Source organism: Aulonocara stuartgranti (genome assembly GCF_965226115.1).
Source record: "Aulonocara stuartgranti genome assembly, chromosome: 23".
In the NCBI taxonomy this organism is placed as follows: Eukaryota; Metazoa; Chordata; class Actinopteri; order Cichliformes; family Cichlidae; genus Aulonocara; species Aulonocara stuartgranti.
This window is the reverse complement of record NC_138958.1, coordinates 25301082-25320596: the sequence shown is the minus strand read 5'-3', so window position 1 is coordinate 25320596 and position 19515 is coordinate 25301082. Positions and strand designations below refer to the sequence as shown.

The 19515-nt window shown below is 40.3% G+C and overlaps 1 protein-coding gene across 3 annotated transcripts in view; it reads left to right on the top strand.

Moving 5' to 3' along the window:
- The window catches only part of LOC309701049 (inactive dipeptidyl peptidase 10-like), an 87255-nt gene that overhangs the window by 53955 nt on the left and 13785 nt on the right, over nt 1-19515 (top strand). For all 3 annotated transcript variants that reach the window (XR_014274845.1, XR_014274846.1, XM_082525020.1), the window contains exons 9-23: nt 1259-1413; nt 2575-2672; nt 2759-2882; nt 5200-5238; nt 6033-6140; nt 9047-9138; nt 9660-9707; nt 9798-9916; nt 12478-12525; nt 15404-15493; nt 15684-15753; nt 16259-16387; nt 16472-16528; nt 17829-17883; nt 18966-19065. Coding sequence is in view for 1 of the 3 variants with exons in the window: in XM_082525020.1 (XP_082381146.1) it covers nt 1259-1413; nt 2575-2672; nt 2759-2882; nt 5200-5238; nt 6033-6140; nt 9047-9138; nt 9660-9707; nt 9798-9916; nt 12478-12525; nt 15404-15493; nt 15684-15753; nt 16259-16387; nt 16472-16528; nt 17829-17883; nt 18966-19065 (1332 nt within the window). In the remaining 2 variants the exon portion in view is untranslated. The remainder of the gene's footprint in view (nt 1-1258; nt 1414-2574; nt 2673-2758; nt 2883-5199; nt 5239-6032; nt 6141-9046; nt 9139-9659; nt 9708-9797; nt 9917-12477; nt 12526-15403; nt 15494-15683; nt 15754-16258; nt 16388-16471; nt 16529-17828; nt 17884-18965; nt 19066-19515) is intronic.

The following is a 19515-nucleotide window of genomic DNA, read 5'->3' as shown; positions in this document are numbered from 1 at the left end:
CGTTGTTTTACAGGACTGGTAATGTTAGCATGCAAACCTCTCCGCTGGTAAATATGACAACAAATAACTTTTTTATACAGTCTATGATTATAACAAATAACTAACGAGCAATGCAATAAAAATGTAAAACATTTACTAAAATTCACACACATTGCAATGGGCCAGATATCATTATCTTACAGTGTTAAATGTTTGTATGTTATTCATAAACAATGAGCCATTCTAGTGTCTTACCTTTAGGATGTTACACTTATACTGGAGGCTGGAGTATGGCTACAGCGGCTGTGGTTTTACTAGATTTGTAACGTGCACTACAATTTTTCAGCATGAGATCTTTTCCTTTTACTCATTTTGACATATTCCACTAATAAAGAGAGAAAAAGCACATCTATGGACACAGAAACAGCCATTTATGAAAGGTGGCATTGCTCCCATTAGCAGTGCGCTTGTAAATTGCATTTGGCTCACTGCTCTTTTTGTTACTCTCTGAATTTCTCTTACTAAAATGCTCATTTAAGACCTTCAGAAAGTCAGTTATAAAAACTTTGTGACATTAATAATTGCTAAGTTTAAATCGAGGTGGTTTGAATTTTTGCCATTCTCTCTTTAAATGCCAGAAGGCCAAACAGGAGAGTCGCTGTGAGCTCGTTGGTGGAGGAAACAGTTTCAGGGTGCACTGTGGATTGTCGGTTTTTCAAAGATTTGTCTTTGGCATTAAAAATGCAGCAGAGCAGACTAGACAAACTCAGCAGAGTGGCAATGAAAAATCAACAACAAGCCTCTACGATCCATTAAGTCTCTGTGTAAACAAATTCAGTAATGTGGTGATAGTGTGTGCAGTGTGCGCAGTCTGCACAGAGAGCAGCACAAACGCTGTCTGAGAGAGATGGGGAACATTACAGAATAATTTTTGTTTGTAGATTTACTGAAAGCTGTTCATTTTCACTGTTTCATTTGCTTTTACTTCAGATTGCAGCCATTTGGCTGATATGTTCTGACAGCAGAGGAACTCCATCAAATAGTGTGCTTTTGACCAGTTTTTGGATTACATTTTAAATAACGTAAAGTGACCTAGAAAAGGCAAAAATGAAAGAATAAAAGAATAGGAGTGCAGGTGGGGAAAACCAGCAGGTTCATAAGATCTATCTGTCTTAATGTATGTAAGTAGATCCTCGGGTCGCTTTAAATACAGAATGAGAGGAAAAAATCTAAATAAAGCTGTTTTACAGATGGTTTTGTGTGTTTTATTCCTGATCAGAGGAGATTCTACATTCATATTTGGCTCACTGGTGGTCTCCTGATGGAGAACGACTGGCCTACCTCACCATCAACGACACACTGGTACCCAACATGGTTCTTCCCCAGTTCACCGGCAGCACGTACCCCCGAGGCCTACAGTACCCATATCCAATGGTGAGGCTGGGCTCTGAGGAATAGACAGTCGCTTTCTTTAAGGCTCTTTGCAGTATTTTCATCCTTCAACTAATACACAGCTAAATCTAAATATACCAGAGGGAAAAGGCAATGCCACATCAATAACCTTAGATTAGCAGAGTAGCAGTAAGTCACTGCTCTGCACATCTGGCTCAGGTGGAATCATTTTAAATTATTTTACTGTAAGTAATTACCTTAAAGTGCAGTTTTTCGATGACAGAATCATGCCTGTTGTTAACGCAGTGCTGCCCGAGGGCCCGAAGACCACAGGCATCCGTGTTGATTTTGGGCTTTGTCCTTGCACACAGAGATTTCTCCAGATTTTCTGAATTTTTCAATGATATTATGCACCATAGATGATGAGATATTCAAAGTCACATTTATGTAGAGGAACATTATTCTGAAATCTGTCCACAGGTTGAAGATGCAGGGTTTTTTCAGATTTGTTAAACTCTACCTCTTAAAGATGCTCTTTTTATACACAATCATGTCACTGACGTGATGCCAATGAACCTAATGAGCTGGCAAAAGTTACTATTTTAGTACTGCAATCAGTGTGTTCTGTTTTTGTTCACATTTGACACAGCATCCAAACTTTTTTGAAATTGGTGTTGTCATTCCCATCGTGATATCTTGAATTTATACTGAACGCATCAATACTTATGGACACGTTTGCACTCAACCCACAAGCGTTAAACTCGGAAGTTGGCTGAACATTCATACAAACAAATTATCTCCCTGTTTTTTAGATGATTTGTTGATTGTTGTTTTGTCTCAGAGTTTTGGGAATTAATTTCTCACTGTACACGTGATACCAGCAATTCCCCAACCAATGATATGTCTGACCGTTTAAATGATCCTATGACCTGAAGACCACAGCTGTAGTTATTGTACAACTGAGGATGCAAAAATCTGCTATGTGGAAGAGTAGAATTTGTGGAAATAAGTCATGAACAGTTATTTATTTGGTGTTAGCTTGCATATTCTCTCTGTGATCTATAGCATTGTCTTTTCATTTTAAATGAATTATTCAGACTTTTTCTCTGCTTTTATGTATAGATGTCAACACCACAGTCTCGTCTTATGTACATTAAATTAAAAAGCTGATTTTAGGGGATGTTTCTGTGTCCGTCCCATCAGGCCGGTCACGTCAATCCTACAGTCAAGCTGTCGGTGGTCAGCCTGGTTGGTGCGACGCACACTCAGGAGATGCAGCCTCCCGATCAGCTCGCGCTCAGGTGACGACACACAAACATAAGCTCGGGCTGGCACAGAAAGGTGTAAAATCCACAATTCGAGTCTCCTCTCTGTGTCTTCTCTGCAGGGATTTCTATATCACCATGGTGAAGTGGATCAGTAATACTCACCTCGTCGTGCAGTGGCTCAATCGGCCCCAGAACGCTTCTCTGCTTACTGTGTGTGACGCAACAATAGGAGTCTGTCTTCAGGTTAGTGCTTTTGATTTAAACCTCAGGAAGGAAACTTAGTTCAGAGTTTCATTGTCCGCATACAGAGCAGATTACTTAAGTGTACCCCAAAGCACTGCTGTGAGTTGAGAAGAATCAGACTCATTAAAGTTGTACTGTTATTTTACTCTCTTAGGGCCAGTTGTTCTGCTTTTCTTTATTTACAGTCAGATATATACAGTCAGCGAGTCCCAGTCTTTTGTGACACTGAGGCATGTAGGCCACTCTGATACAGAGTAAATTGTAAAGTGGCAGAAGCTCTTTGCTGCAGTCTTGACTATAAGAAGATCAAAGCTGCCACTTTACAAGCCTGTGACCCTTTGCCAGGACTTATAGGCAGATGGTGCTGTGCTTGTAATGGTGCACACTTCAATCAGTGCAAGTCAGTGTGAGCTGCTGCTAGGTGAGGACTATGTGCCAGAAAGCACTGGAACTTCTCTAAGTGTCGACTTTGCATCAGGCCGCCACGTGGCCGATGAGTCCACTGATACACCAAAGTAGCTTTAAGCATGCCTGCTCCCACTTGCGCTCTCTGTGAATAAAGAACACTGGCATTCATTTGTCAAGACCCAAGATGGAGAAACTGTCATAAATGTGGTCATTTGGTTCTAAAACTGAAATCATAGGTATCTGACGTTCACCTCCACACATCCAAAACTGGATGGACTGATAAAAATGGAGTTGTTGTCAGACGGGTTTAAAGATGGTGAAAAGCGGTTATGCTCTGCGGATTTTGGTTTGGCAGCTTGGCAGATGGTTTGGAAGAATGACCAATCTCTGTGACATAAAGTCCAGTTTATCAGACACGGAGAAGTCCAGTTTGGCATAGAAACAGTTTTTGGTCTTCCCTGCCTTCTAAGGCTGATGGCAGTGGTGGACTGCACTGATGGGCATAGCCTAAAACTCTTTTCAGACCTACTGGTAAGTTCCTTTAGCTTCTCAAAACCGTTCTTACAGTCTGTGGTAGGGGTGGGAAAAATCAATCAATCAAAACACTTGATTGATTGACTGCAAGCTAATAGCTTAGTCGCACAAGTAAAAATAGGACAGCAACCTCCTCACATCTCCAAGAAGACCAGTAGCTGTCTGACGATTGTATTGAATTGGTGATTGAACTGTTGGTAACATCATTGGTGGCTGCCAGCAGTTTGCATTCTGGTAATGTTCCTACAGAACAGGAAGGCTGCTGAGCACAAATGTGATAGTTAGATATTCATTTCTTTCCATGTAGACAGCAACAGATATGTGATGTGCAATGATTTATCAGAGTTAATTGCTGATAATTATGCTGTTAATTATGCTGTTATGCTGTTATTATCATAAACAGATTGCATATAACTGCCAACTTGACCCCATTTAATACCACAGTGATCGTAGACTGACTCTCTCATGGCAACATTTATGGCAGGTTTCAGTTACCACGTTGGTGTGCTTCACAGCCTCAGTACCTGAAGTGAGATAACTTTATCTTACAGAATAAAACAGATACTGACTAAATCTAATTTGCAGTTTAATAAAAGATGATAAATCGCTGTACGTGTTATTACTATACTCACAATAATAGTTAATGAGTGAAGTACTGTAATATTATTAATAATATTATTAATAATATTATTAATAATATAATAATATGATCATGTTATTTCTACCTGAAGTATATTAAGTGATTTTGATGCCTAGTGGGGGGAGGGGGGGTATGAAACGTGGCTTATTTAACATAACTTGAGAGTAAGTGTAGTACTTATAAGAGTATGACCCACTTTTACTAACTTGTGTTTGTACTTATGTGTTTTAGTTTGGCGTCCTTTGTTTTGATAAAAAACGCTCCCCTCATCTACTAGCCCCTTTTTGCAGCCATAACAGTGTGTAGCTGTGACAGGTACATGACATGCTAATGCTAGCTTTACCAGATGACATTTTAAAAACTTCATTTTTATTTTTCAGTTGTTTCACACTTTTTTGACCGTTGTCGTCACCTTTAACTTTCCGTGTTTCTGCTTTCTGTATAGTAGCATCCAGTGTGGCCCGCACTGGTGCTTCGCGTGTTCTTCTTCTTTTATTATTATTAAGTGACATTGAAGCACATTACTCCCACCCTCTGGTGAGATTGGTGCATTACATCCTAACAAGTGTCAATAAAAAAACAAGTGAAGAAATAGTTGCATAAATTATTATACTTTTAAGTAATTATAGGAATATTCAGAAATCATAACCATACCTAACCTTACAGAGACGTTTAATGGACACATGATTCAAGCTGTGTCAAACCTTGGATTTTATTTCCTGCTCTTTCATGCAGAGACATGAGGAGTCTTCAGAGACGTGGCTTTCCAGACAGGTAAGTCTGAATGCACACATTTATCACAGTGTCCCATATGTGGAATCAAACCGTGAATACCACACAAGTGATAAGTCTTAGCTTTAACTTGCAAACATTCATGCCAGCATTAGAAAGGACCAGATTTCAAGGTTACAAAACTAACCGGACAGGCTTCTGCACTCAGACCTTGTCCAGAGCTGTCTTTATTACACAATTAGACATGTTTGTAGGACTGGAAATCATCAGTGTGGTTCAGGGGAGGGGGCATCTCTGGACAAGAGGCAGGTCACGTGACGCCCATTCACACCTGACAATCACAAGGACATTGTAGCAGAGACATCGGAGGTTAAAGACCATTTAAAGTATGAGCTGACCGTGTTTGACATCTGTGTTCTCACATGCTCCTCATTTATATGATGTCTAGAAAAGTCCAGGGTTCCTGTGGATGTGTGAAAATGGCGTAATTTTTTTTTTGGGGTGTTACTAGCATTCTTTTTAATGCTTGAATAAGTGCATTATAGCGTAAAAGCCTGCAAGAATAATGAATAAAGATAGATTTTCAAGGTTTGTGTATACAGGAGCATCCCCTGTGCTTGGATAAGGGGTTTAACTCATGGGGCGGGTTAGTTTTCACAGTAGGCGAGACGTGAAGGTTAAATCTCCTGCACAGCCGCCTCCTTTAATGTCGTATCCATCGATAAAAATATGCGTAGCTTATTTTTGGACTGTGTTGTATTGCTGAGTCAGCATGCAGCAGGATGCGTCCATGCGTGAAGAATGTGACCTCTGAAGTCTCGAGTTTCTCTCTGCAGGGACAGGATCCACTGTTCTCCAAGGACAGGAGCCGGTTTTTCCTCACGCTGCCTGTGAAGCAGGGAGGTCACGGAGACTTCCACCACATCACGATGTTCACCAAGAAGGTGATTTACAGACGACACTCTGCTCTTTTCTCCACGTCCTCGCCACAAGTGGTGTCGCCAGGACCGGATAAGAGTAGGACGACTGTTTCATCCGTTACTTGGCTTTGATTTTAATCCCAACCACAGTTTTTATTTAATCAGAATACTTTATTAATCCCTAAGGAAATTATGTAATTAATCACAAGTAATTTAAATTTAATCCCGTCTGGAACCCTTTAAACCTTTTATGTTGCAGAGGTTTTCTGAACTATATTTAATTAAATATTTTATTGAAATGTTATATTTAAGATTAAACGGTTTTGGTTATCCTGAGAGGAAACTATTTTTTCATGATGAAATAAAATGTTCAAAAGAGCTTTAAAAATATATTCCCTTTCATGTACACATTAAGCTGGAATTTACTAGTAATTAAAGTGGACCATTTATGCCTTCTCCTTATTTTCTGGATATATACTCACTGGCCACTTCATTAGGTACACCTTGCAGCTGTCAGGTTGTATGCTCTTCTTGCCTTCAGAGTTGCTTTAATTCTTCAAGTCACAGATTCAACAAGGTGCTTGGTGCATGTTGACAGCATCAGACGGTTGTTGCAGATTTGTCAGCTGCACACCCGAAAGGTGCTCTGCTGGATTGAAATCTTGTAAATATGGAGGCCCTTTGAGTACAGCCACACACCATTACACTACCTGAAGCCAGAATCACTGATATAGGGCAGGATGGCTCCATGCTTTCATGTAGTTTAGATCAAATTCTGACCCTACCATCTGAATGTTACAGCAGAAATACAGACTCATCAGACCAGGCAATGTTTTTTGAATATTTTGTTGTCTAATTTTGATGAGCCCGTGTGAATTGTAGTCTCAGTTTCCTGGTCTTAGCTGACAGGAGTGGTCTTCTGCTGCTGTAGAGATACTCTTCTGCATACCTTGGTGGTAATGAGTGGTTATTTGAGTTACCGTTGCCTTTCTATTAGCTGAAAGCAGTCTGGCCCTTCTCATCTGACCTCTGACATCAACAAAGCATTTTCACCCAGCGAACTGAACATTTTCTCTTTTTCTCTGTTCTTTTTGAAATACTTAGATCAACAACTGTGTCATGCTCAAAGTCACCGTTCTTCCATTCTGATGTTCAGGTTGAACCTCATTAAGTCGTCTTAAGCATGTCTGCATGCCTAAATGCACTGGGTTCCTGCAGTGTGATTAGATTAGTCTATGTTAATAATGTCCTCCTCTAATCGCTCAGTTTAAGACCATCTTTTCAACCCAGCTGCTGTTTAGACACTTTATTTATTTATTAATGGCTACAAATCAGAAGAAAGCTGGGTTTAAAGTGAGGTCATCACCAAGGTCCACAGAATGATTATGTAGATCTTTGAATGATGTAAAAAATACGCTGCTAGAGTCACACAATATAAACCTGGAAATGAGCATAGTAGGGCCACTTTAAAATAAAAATACAATCTGGATTTTTATGAATTAATGTTAAGAACAGAAGCTCTTATAACTGTGTAATTCCACATGATGTATAAGATGCAATGAAACAAACTGCATTCGCAGGTCACTGAACTTCAATTATCAGCTCAGTTTTATATGAAACTTTAGGACATTAAAAAAAAAAATTGGTCATTAAATACACAGAAGCTTAAAAATTGATCTAATTTACTTCAGGTTCTTCAATTGTTTTGAGTTCTTTTTCCTTGTTCACATCGCTGAAGGTTGTAGTATACAGACAGCTGTCACTGTGCTGCTTTGCTAATAAAGAAAAAGTCAGGGTCCAACTGGTGGGTTGGACCTAAAAAGGAAACAATTCTCACAATAAAACGCATATTTGCATATTTGCAACTGTCAAGAAAGAGGAGGCACAGAATCGGGGCTGGCACCAAATGTTTAATTGGAGAGAGACAGAATATCAACCAAAAATCCAGAAACACCATTATATAAAAGTTATAAATTGATCTGTATGTTATTGATTTAAATAATTATTTGAAGTCAGTTGGTAATGCCGTTGGTGACACACTACGCTGTAACTGACTGAAATCTGAAGACTCAAAGAACACCATCCCCCACGTGGAAACATGGTAACTGTACAATACGACTTCATGAGATCCTGCTTCCCTCAGCCAGGACGCTGAAAATGAGTCATGGATGGCTCTTCAAGCAAGACATTGACCCAAAACATATCACCAAAGCACCAAAGGACGGGCTAAAGAAGAAGCACACTGTGATAAAAGAGTAGTCTAACCAGACTTCAGACTATATAGAGCTGAAGCTGCTGAGCTTTAGCCAAAAAACCTAAAGGATTTAGAGAGTTTCTGTAATGTGGAGTGGACCAAAACACTTCCTGGGATGTGTGCAAACCTGGTGACCAACAGGAAACAGCTTACCACATGACTCTTGTTTTGATTGGGGATCAAATACTTATTTATTCAGTGACATGCAAATCAGTTTTTAACTTTTATGTAATGTGGAGCCTGAATACACAACCCCCAGACTTAATTTTTTTTATTTAACCTTCTTTTCATAAGGAAAAAATAATCTTGAGATTAAAAGTCTCTTTTGTCATGAGTGTCCTTGCAAACAAGGACAGCAGTACAATCATAGGCTGCACAAAACAATATGAAGCACACACATCCAAATCCATACACCAGTTAAATATGGGCAAAGGATGAACATTAACAAAGAAATTTCTAAACTTCACTGTCAATAAAAATGATTATCTTTGTCAAAATAGCAGTCGAATGCCAGAAACAAAGATAATAATATTCAGACAGCATGAAGTAACTTCATCAAAGTCATTTAAAACTGCATTTCCTAACTAACCAGTCTGGGATGAGAGACTCCAAGTCTTATCAGTTCTTCACTTTGTTTTCACTTCAGCATGTTTCCATCAAACTGTTTGTCTTTCAGCTGCGAAGCGACCAGGACGAAGTTCGCAACTTGACGTCGGGAAACTGGGAGGTGACAAAAATTGTGGCGTACGACGAAAACAACCAGACTGTGTAAGACTCAAACAAAATCATAACCCGTGTTGTCTCAGCAAACACTGATTGATATTTGAGAGGAAGATGTTAAGACGCTTCTCATACAGCCACAAAAATGAATGTTTTAACACAGACTGTGTGGCTTTTCGTTGCCAGGCTGTAATTATAACGCTGGACTCAGAAAGCAGTGGCTCAGATGTAAAGTAGACGATGAGAGAAAGGAAAAACACTCCTGCTAAAAGCCTAATTTTTCTCTAGATGAAAAGCCTTTTTTTCATTTTCCAACCAAGAAACAGAATAAAAACTCTTCTTTCTGTATTATTTATTTTTTCCCATTATCACTGCTAATAATAATAATTCAGCTTCATTGAGGAGGAGGAGATAAACGTGTGAAAACAACAAGTGCTTTGTGAGCTGCCAGTTTCATGACAGCACAGATCTTTACTTACGGTTGGGCGGACACAGAGACGAGTGCAGGCGGATGGATAATGGATGTGTGACCTTGTCCTACTTTAGCTGCTCTGCTTTCCTTCACACAGATACTTCCTGAGCACAAAGGACGCTGCAGAACACAGACACCTATACAGGTGAAACACACACTTAAAGCCTTATTCCCCCAGCCTTTGTGTGTGTGCGTGTGAGGCTCGGTAAACATTTTGTCCCCTTTCCTCTGACAGTGTGTCGACTCTCAGCTCGTTTCCACGGCGATGCCTCACCTGTGGACTGCGAGAGGGATGCACCTTCTTCGATGCCAACGTCAGCCCAGACGCACAGCACGCCATCGTGCACTGTCGAGGTCAGAGAGGGTCGATGCACATCCCGCTCGGGGAAGCATCACACACACAAATTATGAGGTCTCGTGTGAGCAAGATTTGGCATTTTAATGACAGAGTGTTAATGAGCACTCTTTCTGAGCTTATGAGTTCTGACCGGCAGAGGCTGTAACACACGGTGAGACTTTACGCCATGAAAGACAACGTTTGAATAGAGAAATATTAAGAGTTATGTGTGAAGAGGGAAGTCCTCTTTCAGTTTTAAAACTCTATATATGGGGGCTTAATGAGAAACCATCTGGTCCTCAGATGAGAAACAACATGATTTATTGCACAGTGTAATTATTTATTTAACAGAAACTGAGCCAAAATGCAGAAACAGTGTGTAAAACAAGCATGGATCACCTCACTGCTTTCACAGGAATGAAAGTGTTTCTGCTTTCTATCAGGCCTCAGTTAGCATGTTAAATGTTAAAATTCATGACAGTCAAAGTAGAAAAGGATGGGACAGGTATGGCTTCTTTGGAAGGTTTAGCAGGAGAAAGCCTCCTCTCTCTAAAAACAGCAGGTTTGTAAAACTGCATCTGAACAAACCACAAGACTTCGGCAACAATGTGTTTTCGAGAGACGAGACCAAAGTAGAAATGTTTGGTCAGGATGCACAAAACCAAAGACCTCATACCAGCTGTCAGCACGGTGGTGGAGGGCTCATGATCTGGGTACCTTGCGGTCATTGAGTCGACCGTGGACTCAGGACAATGATCCCAACCATAGCAGCAGATCTACAGCTGCTGCAATGATTCAGTCAAACGTCTCACCTCAGCCTGACTGTAATGCTCTGGTGGGATCTTAAGAGAGCTGTCCATGAACCTCAATGAACTGGGATAATTGGAGATAAATTATCTGAATTTAAGGAGCGAGACCACGCTCCTTCTGGGTATTATCTATTTATGGACCCCATCCCCATTAGTTTTTTTGTTTCCTGTTCTCATGCTGTCCTCCCAGGAGCCCAGCATGAGTAGAGGATATCTTTTTTTCCTCTTGTACTTTCCCATTGTAGTGTATATTTCAGTGTTTTTTTCTGTAACGCTACCGATCTCCGACCTGTATCCCCATGTGATGTCTGTGTTGTGTGTGTAAGGTCGGGGGAGTCCTATTTCACTGCAGGGCAACCTGCACGTGGCGAATAAAGCCTTGATTGATTGATTGATTGATTGATTGATTGATTGATTGGACCAAGTGTCCTTCACAGTGATGCTGCTGAAGGTGCTTCTACAGGCTGCTGAATCCTGAGGTCTGCTTAGGTTCAGCATTTTGGTTCTTGTTAAATAATGACACAGTGTAAGATGTCGTGCTGTTGTTCATCTGAGGTTTTATTTAAGTAACTTTAGAACCTGGCGAGGAACACATGACTGTATTATGTCCCCATATGTAAAATCTTATAATTGAATTAGATTTTCCAGTGTAAATCAAAAACACTTGTTTTTATTTTACATTTTTAACCCTTTAAAACCGGTCAGAGCGGGCACGCTCCGTTTTGCGTAACTATTTTTAAATCCTGGTAGCTCTGCAACCACGTAATATAATAATAATAATATATAATAATATAATAATTTTTTTTGCATATGAAACCGGAGCAGTTGTACTTACATCTGATGCCATCAGCTTGTCCTAGGTCACGGCTTCCTTCCACATATAGCTTTGCAAAAACTGCATAAAAAGCAGTTGCAGCAACAAAAACACAATATTCCAGAAACACGCTTTGCCGATCCGATCAGCTGTTTGTAACACTTCCTACGTCCATCAGCGTGAACTATCGCATGTCCGCCATGACCTGCCCGAAACCGGAAGTGACGTCATTTTCGCGGAAATGTAGTTTTTTACCATCAAGGCCTCAGGGCCTATACTTGTGTTTTTAAAAGTTATGTTTGACTTTATGACTTTCTGTGTCGTTTCTGGGATGCTTAGGACTCATATTGGACTGCTGGAAATAGTTTATTTTGATGCAGATGCTGCTTTTTTGCAAATTTGCACTATAATATTTATTTTCGTTTTTCCTGCAGTGTATAGAAATTGGTGTATTTCAAAAATAAAACTATGAAGACACTCAAAATAAATTTCCTGTGGTGGGAAACTATTTTGTGCAACTTTTTTGTATTTACAGTTTTGAGGGATAAGCCTTTCCGGTTGGCTTTTTGGCTTCTTTGGCTCCATGCTAGTTTATTTCTCCAGACAAATAACGCACTCAATCTAAAGCCAGACAACACCATCTATCGACAACATTGTTCACTTTTACTTTCTAATATGGCAAATGCAAAGGAAAGCTGCATTTAGAGCTTGGCTGAGAGAATTAAACCTGATTGAAATCTCCAGTTTCACTCTTTTTGCTTTAATCGCATAACAACTGCAGAAATAAAAATAAAAATACTCCTGATGTTCAGAATAAGTTGTTCTTTTTTGCTTTTGCATGACTGATAATTGGTCAAAACACAACCTAAAGCAGGCTGCATCAGCATGGAGCTTTTTATTCACAAGCACACAGTCATCTCTCTCCCTCTCTCTCTCTCTCTGTCTCCCATCGCAGGTCCCGGAGTTCCAGCTGTGCTGCTCGTCAGTCTCGCCGACGTGGACTGTGAGTGGAGTCTTTACTCCGCCTGATGGTGTTTGTGCGATGTTTGTGTGGGCGGGCAGATGTGCTTTTTTCTCACTTCTGCTCTGAAATGGAAAATAGTTTTCTGCAATTAGGCGACATCATCTCATTTGTGTGGAAACATGAGCAGCTGCTGGATTTGGTGCCAGACTGCGCTGATAATTTCTGCATTTTGGAGGCGTTTAACGTCTTTGTATCACAGTTTAAACGGGCGGGTGTCATCGCTTAGTGTTTTAGAAGAGCTAATCATCAGCGGGGCTGCAAGGGGAATTCATTAAAAGATTGTGAAAGAGTGGATTTGGATACCATCTGTGTAAGTTAGTGGTGCACTGATAGAATGCCAGAGAGAGGACACCTACACTACATTTCCAAAAGTATTCACTCAGCCATGGTGTTCCAGTCACCTTCATGGCCACAGGTGGATGAAATCAAGCAGCTAGCTGTGCAGACTGCTTCTACAAACATAGTGAAAGGAGAGGTCACCAACTTCATGCACAGTCGCAGCAGTGACACCTTTGCTTGGCCGTGTGCTTGTGCTTCTTCAAATGCACATGAGCTGCAGAATTTTCCGTTACACAAAAGCAGGAATTAAAAGCTGAATTAAAGTACAGTAACAGTTTCCATGTGTCTGTTTTTAGGAGAAATCACCTCAAAATGCTACAGGGCAGCCTCGTCGTGTCGAGCCACATTGTGTTGTGTTAAAGTCAGGCTGAAGTAACAAACGTAGTTATGTTTTCTGGGGTTCCTTTTGTGAGAAATTCTTCCAAATGCTGAAGTTTTCAGGGATAACAAACCAGATGCTTGTCGTGAGAGGATCAACTTTCTCCAAAAAAAACATGCATGTTTAAAAAACATCACCAAGCTCGCTGTTGCTTCTCAGTGAGTGTATTACTGCCACTTGCTGTGGCACTTGGAGACTATGGGGGCAGACAAGAACCCACTGAAGGTCCAGGGCTGAAAAATAAATCCACAGCTGAAGTACCAAAAACTGTAGTTCTTCTAATGCCTGTTTGAGGTGGACTCTGTCAGAGGGCTCGAGGATGGAGAAGAAAGGAGCAAATTCACCTTTGATATACAATCAACCAAGTTTCCTTATGCAAGTTTTCCTTAGAAATAAGATTGGGGGGGGAGGCGGTATGAGAAATCAGATATAGTTTATCAGAGAACACCACCATGACTGGTCTGCAATATGGATTATTTATGTTGCTTATCAGCAAATGCTTTCAGCCTGTTCATACAGTGGATTTATAGCCAGTTTACCCAGCAGCCTTTGCTGAAGCCTGGTGCGTTTTGCAGCCACATAAAAAATAGATGAATTACGACTGAAGGTCTCCCAGTGCATTTGCTGCATAAATGAAGCAGAGAGAAATTAAACAGCCAAGAGTGACAGCTGTCAAGTTAAGTCTGTGATTTTTATAGTCCAGTATTACAAACGGCAAATCTTTCTCGCGGGGGTTTCACAATCTGCACCAGCTGCACTCAGACTGATTTGAAAAAGGTGAAAACACGCTCAAAAAACATTTTGTATTAGGTAATTTGGGAAGAGTGACTAATGAAGCATCCCTCTGATAAGACCCTGCTTTGCAGTAATAGCATCTTGGGAATCCTCCTCAAATAATGAGTGTAAAGGGTTTCCTATAAAAGGACATTTTCCTTAAATAACAGGTAGAAGGTGAGTGGTCATATTCTAAGCAGGGTCATGTTATATTGAGGCCTATGTGGTGTTTTAGGAGAGAACTGCAGGTGTGAGTGTTTTTCTCCTCAAAGGTGATTTTGATGTGTTGCCAAGCCAGAAAATATTTACTGGTTGGTCTGGTTCATGGTCATCAGTAAACCAGTCTTACACTGCAGGTTTTTCCCAGTAATCCATACAGTAATGAACTTTCTGAACTCTTCTAGCTGATCAATCATACATCAGAGGCAAAGCTCAAATGAGAAACTGTGAGCATGTTAATAAAACTGCAAGTTAGAGCTTTTGCTATTAATCAATGAGGACCTGATGGAAAAACACCAACACAATTAGCTGCTCATTACAAACTCGCATATGAGTGTCGTGTACCTTTTAATAGACACCTCCTGTATGAGGCATCTATTTATGACACTGTTTAGTCTTTCTAGCCACGATATCGGCTGTGTTGTAGTTGGATAAACATTAGCAAGTTTTACATTTTACTCAAGCAGGCTCATAATCCATGCTACATGCAGCGGCCTCGGTCTGCAGACCCTCAACTGAGATAAGTAAAAACACCATGGCGATCTTCTGATCTCTAAACACAGCTGTTTGAAGGTAGGGGTCATCCTCTATCAGGGTCAATATTTGGTGAGAACAGAGAGTCACGTGCTGGGTTTTTCCACCCACAGGAGGTAACAGTGAAAACTACCATACTATACTAACTTTATTTGTAAAGCACTTTACAAACAACCACAATGAACCAAAGGAGAAGATGCAGGTTTTAACGAGATTTAAAAACGAACAGAGAAGAGAAATTGTTCCACATTTTAGGAGCTGGTATCAGATGTTTGAGTTTGTGCTTTCTGACCAAACATCTCGATTTTGGTCTCTTCTTTCCAAAGGACATTGTTCCAGAAGTCATGAACTTGAACGTTTATCATGCTAACTGAGACCTGTAGAGTCTGAGATATAGCTCGTGAATAGCAACGTCAAGTCATGACTTCTTTTTATTGTGTAAAAATAACAGTGGCGTAATAACCAGCAGTCGATGAAGTCTTGATAGAAAAACACTCAGAGAATTAACTGCTCCGCTCTGAGCATCCTGGACCTCTTAGCACCTTTTAATGATTTTTCTCGTCTTAATAACAGCTTTGTTGCACTCTGATAAACACGATTTCTTCTTCACAGCGTATTTCGTCTTGGAGAACAACCTCCCCCTGCGCTCGGCGCTGGAGACTAAAAGGATGATTCGGACGGAGCTCACTAACACAACCTTTGGTACAAATTATCTGCACTTAACAGCTGTGCTAGTGTGTGAGCTTCATGAGATAATTGAGCCACTCCGAGAGTAAATGACACGAGCGTGTTTGAGTCTGTGCACCTGTCGTCATGTTTGTGTGTCTGTGCGTGCATCTTTTTTTTATCCTCGCCTCGTCTCCAGCTAATATTTCTGCATGTCTTCTCACAGGGCTGCCTCTGAAGCTCATCTATCCTCCTGACTTCTCTGACTCCTACATCTACGGCCTTCTTCTTATTGTGTAAGCCTTTTCCACTTTATTACATTTGCCTTTTTTATTTTATTTTATCGCAGCACTGTGAGCTTCAAAGGTCAGACTCTGTGAGGACAGCTAAAAATGGAACTGCAGTGTAGCTGCAGGCTGTCGGACACATTTGTGGAGATGAAAATGGATGTTTGAGAAAAATGTAAATGTCATAGCTAAAATCAACCTGCAGTTTTATATACATGCGGACTGGTTTCAGAAAGACGTGGTTATACAGAAGTCTAAACGACCTTCAGTTCCCTTCATTTATGTCCTTAGTTAACATTTTTCTCAGGGTTTATGCCCTGGGTGGCTAGTTTTAAGTCTTTCTCAGTACAGCATGATGCTCATTTTGTAAATTATGGTGACCATTAGAGCAAAAATGGGTCAGGGCCAAGGGTCAAAATGCTTCAGTGAAGCGCCACTCTCACACAGTAAACTACAAATATGTCCGGATCTAAGAGTCAGTACATTAATGTGAGTAAAACAACCTTCCCGACAGCGACAGCTCTCCAGGCACCCAGACGGTGACGGAGGAGTTCAGGCTGGAGTGGGACTCGGTGCTGGCAGGATTGGCGCAGGTCATCGTGGCGCGGATTGATGGCAGGGGGTCAGGGTTCAGAGGTCAAAGGTAACAGTTTTTGTTTTTTTAGTAACAGAAGTTGTTTCAGTCCTTTCTGACCTCACAGTTTCTTTGTCTTTTGTCCTCTGGCAGTTTTTCACAGCAGAGGCTCGGCATAGCGGACGTGGAGGACTACATAGCAGCTCTGAAGTACGTAGCGTCCACCCTGGAGTACCATTTCTCTGTTAGACAGAGATTTTGTCAGAGCTTCGCAGATGACTCTGTGGTGTTCTTGGGCGGGAAAACATAAACAAGATGCATACGTTAAAAAAGTTAAAAAGCAAAGCAAAACCCTTAAATGATCTATAACAAGAAGCTTCTGAGTCCTGCTTTGTATTTTGTATATATTCATTTCGTTTTCTTTGTTATTTTTAAAATTATTTTAAGAAGTTTGAAGTATGTAGTGCCATAAAACCCAAGGTCAGAGTGAAGTCAGAGGTCAGATGTGACACGATATTTGTAGGATATTCATAATTCTTTCCTAAATGTTGCTGATACAAACAAAGAAAGTTTGACCTTAATAAACTTGTCAGAGTTCCAAAGTAACGTAATATATTTAAAATCCTCCTGTTTGTCATTCCCTACATGTCTATATGCTGTCAATACACGATATGGCAGTAAGAAACATTAATGATCACTTTGACTTTCAGCTCAATCTGTTGACCTTGAAGAAGAGGTCAGAGGTCAAATGTGATTTGAGGTTTAAACCTTTATATGTTACTTTCTGTACTGACGACACACCAAACTTGTGAGAATCATAGTTTCTGGGTTTTAAGGCTTTTTGTCATTTTTCGACCAGTAAGTTGACCTTGAAGACCTCGATGGATGTAAGGCTAATTTTAATGACTTGTTAATATGAGTGCACCTTACTCGCCTACAGAGTTTTATCAAAATTCATTTAAACCTTAAGAGCGTTCATGTTTACAGACAGAATGAAGCACACATGTAAATGCTACTGAAAACATAACTCCTTGGCCCGAAGCAACTAATTGAGTTTGTGAACAGAAGAAAATCAATCGAATCTCTGTTTCCAGTTTTCTGGATATAAAGGTGCTTGTTTTATGAGCTCTAAACATCTTTGAAATGGACATTTTAGAGCTTGTCACTGTTTCTTAAAAAAAATAAAACATTTAAATGGTCATTTTTACAACTGTTACACCTTTTATTGGAATTGATGAGATGATTAGAATGAGGTCTGGTGTAAGTGATCTTTGTTCAAAACTTTGGGAGATGTAAAGAAAAAAATTATTTCTTTATGAATAGTAATATTTCTGGAAAACATAAATTTGCATTCAAAAACTTCTCTCACGGCTTTGACCTTTGACCTTCCTTATGTAGCTTCAGCAGAGTGTGTGATGTGTGAAATGAAATATAAAGTTATAATTACCTCTCTTGCTTTCTGATACCCACTTCCTCTCCACTCGTTAAAAATAGCCGCTGTGTTTTTCAGTTTCCTGGCGGAGCGGCCGTTCATCGATCGCACTCGTGTTGGAGTCTTCGGCGAGGTTAGTCTCTCACGCCCTGACCTAACCCTGAATACACGTGTGATCGGTACAGTAACTGTAGTGGCTGCCCAGTCAAAACTCTGATTTCTGTTTCCTCCTCATCCAGTGAATTAATCCCACAAAAAAGAGGAAATGAGATTTTACAAAGAAAACATGGTTAAAATGGACTCTGCCATCATTAATTATAACAACTCAGTGAAGCTTCAGTCTGCCTATTTAAGAAGTAGAAACCACTGTGAATCCATTTCAGCCACTTTGGTACAAAAGAAAAAGAGGTGCACTGGAGTATGGAGGGCTGTGAGTGCCAAATGAATTTATTTGATGTACTGAGGTAATTAAATTCCTCATTAAATTATAATTGAATCTAATAATAATTAATTAAAATAATAAATGCTGTATTAACTGTTTTAAATGAAATTACTTAATATTAATTATTTGTATATTTAAATAATTTTTCATTTACAAATGTAATTATTTATTAATGACACCTTAAATGAATGATTTAATGATGTACTCAGTTAATTCATTTTGGCACTTGTGGCCCTTCATTAGGAGGCAACATTTGTCATCATGCATTTGTCATCCAGGGACTACTTAAAGGTTCTGGCCATAGGAGACTTGTTTATGACCTGTACCAGGAGGAACAGGAGTTTCTCTTGGTCTGAGTAGTCTGGGTACCGCTAGCTAGCACATGAAGGTCTGTGTGACCCTCCAAGGATACGCCTCCCCAAACCATCACTGCCAAACGGGCCACACTGGATGATGTTGAGCAGTGTATTTACTCTTTGAGCTACTTGTAATATAATGCTCCTGTTTTTAAACCCAGAACAGCCCACTAATACCACAAAAACCCAATTAAATTACACATTATTCCCTAAAATTTAGTTTTGCCTTTCTTTATTAGTTTGTTAAAGATATTTCAACAGTTCTTGCTGCCAGCTGCTCTTGCTGGAGACCATATATAAATGTAATGAAGTACAGATCCATGCAGAGACTGCCATTTTTTGATGCTGTGTAAACACGATAGAAACGTCCTGTGTTTTCTCGGTGCAAGTGACGCTCCTCTAATGTCTCCCTTGCAGGGCTACGGTGGCTACCTTGCGCTGATGATGCTGAAGTCGACAGAGAAGCTGATCAGCTGCGCAGCTGTTCGCGCTCCCGTCACCGACTGGAGCATGTACGGTGAGCAGGAATTTGAATCCTCTTTAATACAACGCTCCAGAGACGCGGAAATATTTATTACTTCTGCTGCTGCTGCTGAACCCGGCTAGTCATTTCTCAGAACACAACATCTTTATCCTGCACAATCTTTTTCATGTGCACTGCCGGGGTAATGTCACTTTAATTATCCTTTGCGTTCGCTTTCGGGAATTCAGGGTTATTACATTTAAAGATGAAAAAGTTCTCGTCAGTTCTGGGAGGGAATGCTGGGCGTTAGCACTCCTGTACAGCTCAGGACTTCCTGCTGGCTGTGAGTAGAGTTTAATAGACTGAAGTGTTGCTGCAAAGCCTCTGCTTCAAAGAAAGCGTCTCTGTCTGTCTGTCTTCACTCGTAAAAAGCAGAAATAAGACGCCTTTCCACCTCCGACTGTTCTTCCAGCATGAGTCGAAGAAGACTTCAACTTGTTTTTT